The sequence below is a fragment of the Pteropus alecto genome, unplaced genomic scaffold (genome assembly GCF_000325575.1).
Source record: "Pteropus alecto unplaced genomic scaffold, ASM32557v1 scaffold134, whole genome shotgun sequence".
Lineage (NCBI taxonomy): Eukaryota > Metazoa > Chordata > Mammalia > Chiroptera > Pteropodidae > Pteropus > Pteropus alecto.
In genome coordinates, this window is record NW_006436283.1 from 663,939 (window position 1) to 668,830 (window position 4,892).

General features: G+C 50.0%; 1 protein-coding gene across 5 annotated transcripts in view; it reads left to right on the top strand.

Moving 5' to 3' along the window:
- The first annotated feature begins 1,539 nt into the window (after positions 1-1,539).
- The window catches only part of DUS1L (dihydrouridine synthase 1 like), a 9,831-nt gene continuing 6,478 nt past the window's right edge, over positions 1,540-4,892 (top strand). Inside the window, exon 1 of one of the 5 annotated variants that reach the window (XM_025047084.1) lies at positions 1,540-1,661. In XM_025047084.1, the coding sequence (XP_024902852.1) occupies positions 1,588-1,661 (74 nt within the window). In that variant the 5' untranslated portion in view covers positions 1,540-1,587. Of the gene's footprint in view, positions 1,666-4,328; positions 4,351-4,892 lie in introns of those variants that run through there. The other 4 variants (XM_015589732.2, XM_006912140.3, XM_025047085.1 and 1 more) reach the window with 4 other exon arrangements.

Below are 4,892 nucleotides of genomic sequence, written 5' to 3' on the forward strand. Positions count from 1 at the left end.
CTGCAGCTCTGCGAGCAACGGCCCCGAATCGGAGACAGCCGAGGTGTCCGGTCAGGCACCTCGCGGCCCATCTGTACAACGGGCCGCCACCGGCAACACAAAAGAGCAAGCCGTGGACACACACGGCCGTGCGGGGGGTTCTGACGCCGAGCGAGAGACACCAGACCGAGCGAGAGCACACGTGACGATTCCGTTTCTGTGAAGTTCTAGGACGCTAACGAACTTTCGGTGACAGAAACTAGATCAGGGCTTGCTACAGACAAGGAGGCGGGCGAGGGGAGGGCTCGCCAAGGGGTACGAGGAAACCCTGGGGTAACCGGTATTTTCGTTGTTGCGCTCATGAGAGTTTCACCGGTGCGTATGTCTGTGTCAAAACTCGTTTCGTTTTCCCTCTGTGTGCGGCTTGGACAGTGATGGTTTGATCCGACTCATGTGCGTTCCAGATGTTCACACAGGTGAAGCTAGTGAGCATGTCCTTCACCTCACATACACCTTTGTCGGGGTGATGGCGGTCAGAACACTTGAAAGCTACTCCCTTAGAGGCTCTCAAGGGCACAGGGCGGCCCGCCAGCTCCCCAGAACCGATCTGTCCTAGAGCTTTGGTCATCGTCTGCCTTCTCCCAGCCCCCGGCAACCACTGCGCTAGTTGGAGTCTGGCTTTTTTAGGCTCCACGTCTAAGTGAGATCAAGCCAAAGTCCTCTCCGTCTGACTCCTCTCACTCAGCACAATGACCTGAGCCCGTCCACGTTGTCCCAGACAACGTGGCAGGACTTCCATCTTCTTCATACCCCATTTTTTTAATCCACTCACCATTCGTCGGTGGACACTGAGGTTGTTTCCGTGTCTTGGCTATTGTGAATTTTTTTTTTTAAACTTTAAAACTCTATGTAAAGATTTACAGAAAGTTGCAAAAAAAAAAAAAAAAGTGCGGGACGTTCTGTGTCCCCTTTGCCCAGCTCCCGGGTGACGGCATCTCGTCTGCGCAGGGCACAAGCCCGAAGCCGGCACGGACACGCGCGCCGAGCTCGTGCGGAGCTCAGCGGTCTCACCTCGGTGCATCCGCGCGCGGTTCTACGAAATTTCGTCTCGTGTGGATTCGTGCAGCCCCCGCCACTATCGAGGCAACGGCCCCATCGCTAGCGGGCTCCCTCTCTGCGCCTCCAGCCCCAGCCCCTGGCATCTCTACTCCGTTCCCCGTCGCTATAAGTGTGGCCATTGGGTGAACGGAACCGCCCTCGCCGTGGAGACTGGCTTTGCCGCTCAGCGTGATTTCCTTGAGAGCCGCGTGCTGCGCTTACCGGCGCTCGGTCCCCTTCTCATGCTGTGCGGCGTGGCTGCGATAGTTCAGTCTCCCTACCCGTGACGGGTCCGTTCAGGTGTGTGATTTCCTCCCGAGTCCCTCTCGGTGGTCGGCGCGTTGTGAGGACCGCACGTTCCACCTCCGTTACCTAATTCCCGGCATCGGGAATGAAGGCGCGGCTGCCGCTAAGGACGCTGGGAGAAGGCGGGGCGGTTCAGGGGCCCGCTTCCGGGTGGCGCTCACGGAACCGTCTCACTCGCCATTTCCGCTCCCTTCTTTTGTCCTTATGGATTCGTCTTTCCATCTGGTCATCCCGGTAGTCCACAGAGTTTGTCCCCACCCACCTTTGAGCTACGATGGGCAAGTGTGTTTCATTTCTGTATGTTATCGGCCCGACCGTTCGATTGTGTGCATATCGTTCATATACTCGCTTTTCAAGTCAACTATGAGGGAGAGACTATGCATTCACGGCGTCTTTCTATAATTATAGGGTCATCTTTGGCGAGCCTTTTTGACTTTTCACACGGATCGATTGTGCTCTCTGGGGTTTGGGCAGTGCTTTATATTTTCCAGCCACCAGCCCTCGCTCGGCCGGACGTCTCGCAGGTCATCTCTGCCAGTCCGTGCCTCGCCCTTTCAGCCTTTTCTCCCAATCTTCCACGTAGCAAAAGTCTTTCATTGTAGTGAGGTTCAATTTTTCAAGTTGCCCTTTCCATGCAACATGATTTCGCTCTCACGGACGTTCTACACTTTTCTAATATGCACAGTTTTGCTTTTTACATTTAAGCTCATGCCCCATTTTGAGTGAGCTTTTGTGTGAGGGTTGAGGCTGAGGTCCATTTTTTTCCTCTGTAGATGCTCAGTTGCCACATTTTTGGAAAAGCCTCTCCTTCTCTCGACCCCCTGCTTTTGCGCCTTTGCTGAAGGTCACCCAGGTATAGCCATGTGGGCCTACTGCTGGGTTCCCTGTTCTGCGGCTGTGGCCACTGGCGATGGCAAAGCCGGTGTCGCCGTCGCTATGGAGGCAGCCCTAACGCCAGGGACAGGGATTCTGTCCACTTTATGCTTCTTTTTCAAAACGGATCCAGCTCTTCCGGGCTTGTTCTCGTTCACACAAACCTTGCTGGATTTTTGATAGATTTGCACTAAATGTAAAGATCAATTTGGAGAGAATTCGTGCCTTTACGACACTGAGCCCTCTGACCCACGGTCACGGTTTGACTCTTCATACCATGAAAGAAAGTCTTCCTCGGTTTCATTCTTGGGAATCTCGTAATAATTGGCCTACGGATCCTCTCCATACTGTTAGATCTGTACCGAAGTATTTCGTTTTCTTTGGAGCAATCGTAAATGGTGTTGAGAATGCAATTTCGGTTTTCACATTTGTCATTAGTACGTACAAATATGATCGATTTGCGTGTGCTGACCTGACCGAACTCATTTGTTAGTTGTCGTGGGGTTTTTTTTGTAGATCCTTTGGGAATTTCTATGTAGACAATTATGTCATGTGCAAAAAGAGACATTTCTCTCGTTCCTATCTATATGCTTGTATTTATTTTTCTTGTGTTATTGTGCTGGTTAGAACAGGACCATTCTGAGTAAGACTGGGGAGAGCAGGCATCCCTGCCTCGTTCCTGATCTTAGGAAAAAAGCATTCGGTCTTTCATCATCAAGTATGATCTTAGCCGTGGGGTTTTTTTTTTTGGTAGATACTCTTTTTCGAGTTTAGAACGGGCCCCTCTGTTCTCAGTTTGGGTTTTTTTTTTTTTTAATTATAAATAGGTGTTGGATTTCGTCAAATGCTTTCTCTGCATCTGTTGAGATAATCGAGTTTTATACTTAATTCTCTTAAGATGGAGTATTACACCTATTCTCAGATAACGAACCTTGTGTTCCTGGGATAGAGACCACTTGGCCGTGGTATACAATTTATATATGTACGGTGCTGGATTAGGTTTGCTGTCATCTTGAGGATTTTTGTGACTATGCTCATGAAGGATAGCGGCACGTAGTTTTCTCTCCCTATAATGCCTCTGACTGGTTCGGAATCAGGATAACACTGTCCTCATAGAATGAGTTGGGTCATATTATCCCCTCTATTTTTTAAGAAAAGTTTGTAAAAGATTAGTATCAATCTTTTATAATTTCTCAGAACTCACTGAAGTCTTCTGAGCCTGGATGCTATTTTGTGGGAATACTTGAAATCACTAATTCATTTACTTGTTGTAGATCTATTCAGATTTCATTTCCTCTTGAGTCAGTTTCAGTAAAGTATTTTTTTAGAAATGCATCAAGTGCATTTAATTTAGTTCTGCGGATACAGTTTTTCTCAGTATTCTCTTTTGATTCTTCTTAAGGTCCATTGTACTGTGTCTCCTCTTTCATGATTTTGGTATTGTGTCTTCTCTTCTTCTCTTGGACAGTCCAGCCCCCTCGAAGACGATTTGTATGAACCACTTTTCCTTGATTCTTGGAATGTCTCATAACTTTTCGACTACTGGGCATTTTAGATAATGTAGAAGCTCTGGATTCTGACCCCGTCCCCCTCACTGTGTGTTGTTATTGGAGCTGGTAATTTGTTTGCTCAGCGCCTAGCCTGGACGAATTCTGTGGAGTCTGTGCCCTCAGCGGTGTGTGGCCACTGGTATCTCTGCTAGAGTTAAAAATATATTTACATGTAAGCCTAGCTTTCCTAAGGCTGGCCCCGGCTCCATATAGTTTGGTGGCCAGCCAATTATTGGTTAGAGACTCTGCTTAAACCTATTGAACCAGTAAGGTCTGTACCCTTCGCTGACAGCTCTGTGAGTTTTTGTGTATAGGTGCAAAGCTCAAGCAGCTTACAATGTGACCCTGGATTTTTTGCTTTTTGCACAAAGCGGCGTGTAGCTGGGACCATCGCGGGTCTTCCTCAGCGTGTAGACAGCATCACGGACTACTGGGACTTCCGGCAGCGAGGCGAGGCCGCTGTGGCTATTTACTGAATTTCTCCTTCCATTTCCGGCTGCACTGTTGCTCGCTCCAACAGTATCATGGTCCCAGGCGGCTGAGGGTATGTGGCTCTAGCCGGTCGCCCAGGATTGTGATTGCAGGGGGCCCCGCGAACACCCTGGGGGAGGGGGTGTTCCCCTCCCCCAATCAGGCCAGCCTTCTCCTCCAGCGTCGGTAGGAGGTTCGGGTCCTCCAGGCCAACCTAGGTCTCCTGGGAGGGAGTGCAAGCAGTCCCGCAGAAAACCGCACAGGCTCCCACTGTTCTCACTCAGTCCTCATTTTATTTATTTATTTGTTTGTTTGTTTTTCGAATAAGTGTTTCTCAAAGGTCGTATGCCTTTGGTCAACGTCCAGAGTCCTAGAAGGGCAGCTTTTAACCATCCCGACCCGTTTTATCATTGCTTTTTGGGGGAGGAGATTCCAGAAATCCCGCCCACGTATATGTAAATTTTTCTAGTAGCCCTGCTGAAGCCGAAAAAGATAAAAAGGCTCAGGAGGCGTTACCTGGGCTAATGTAAACACCCGGCGTGAAGGCGCGGACCCTCCTCGCCCGCCCGCGCTCGCGCCCGGCCCTCCGGCGGCGTCTGTGCGGGGGACGCGACG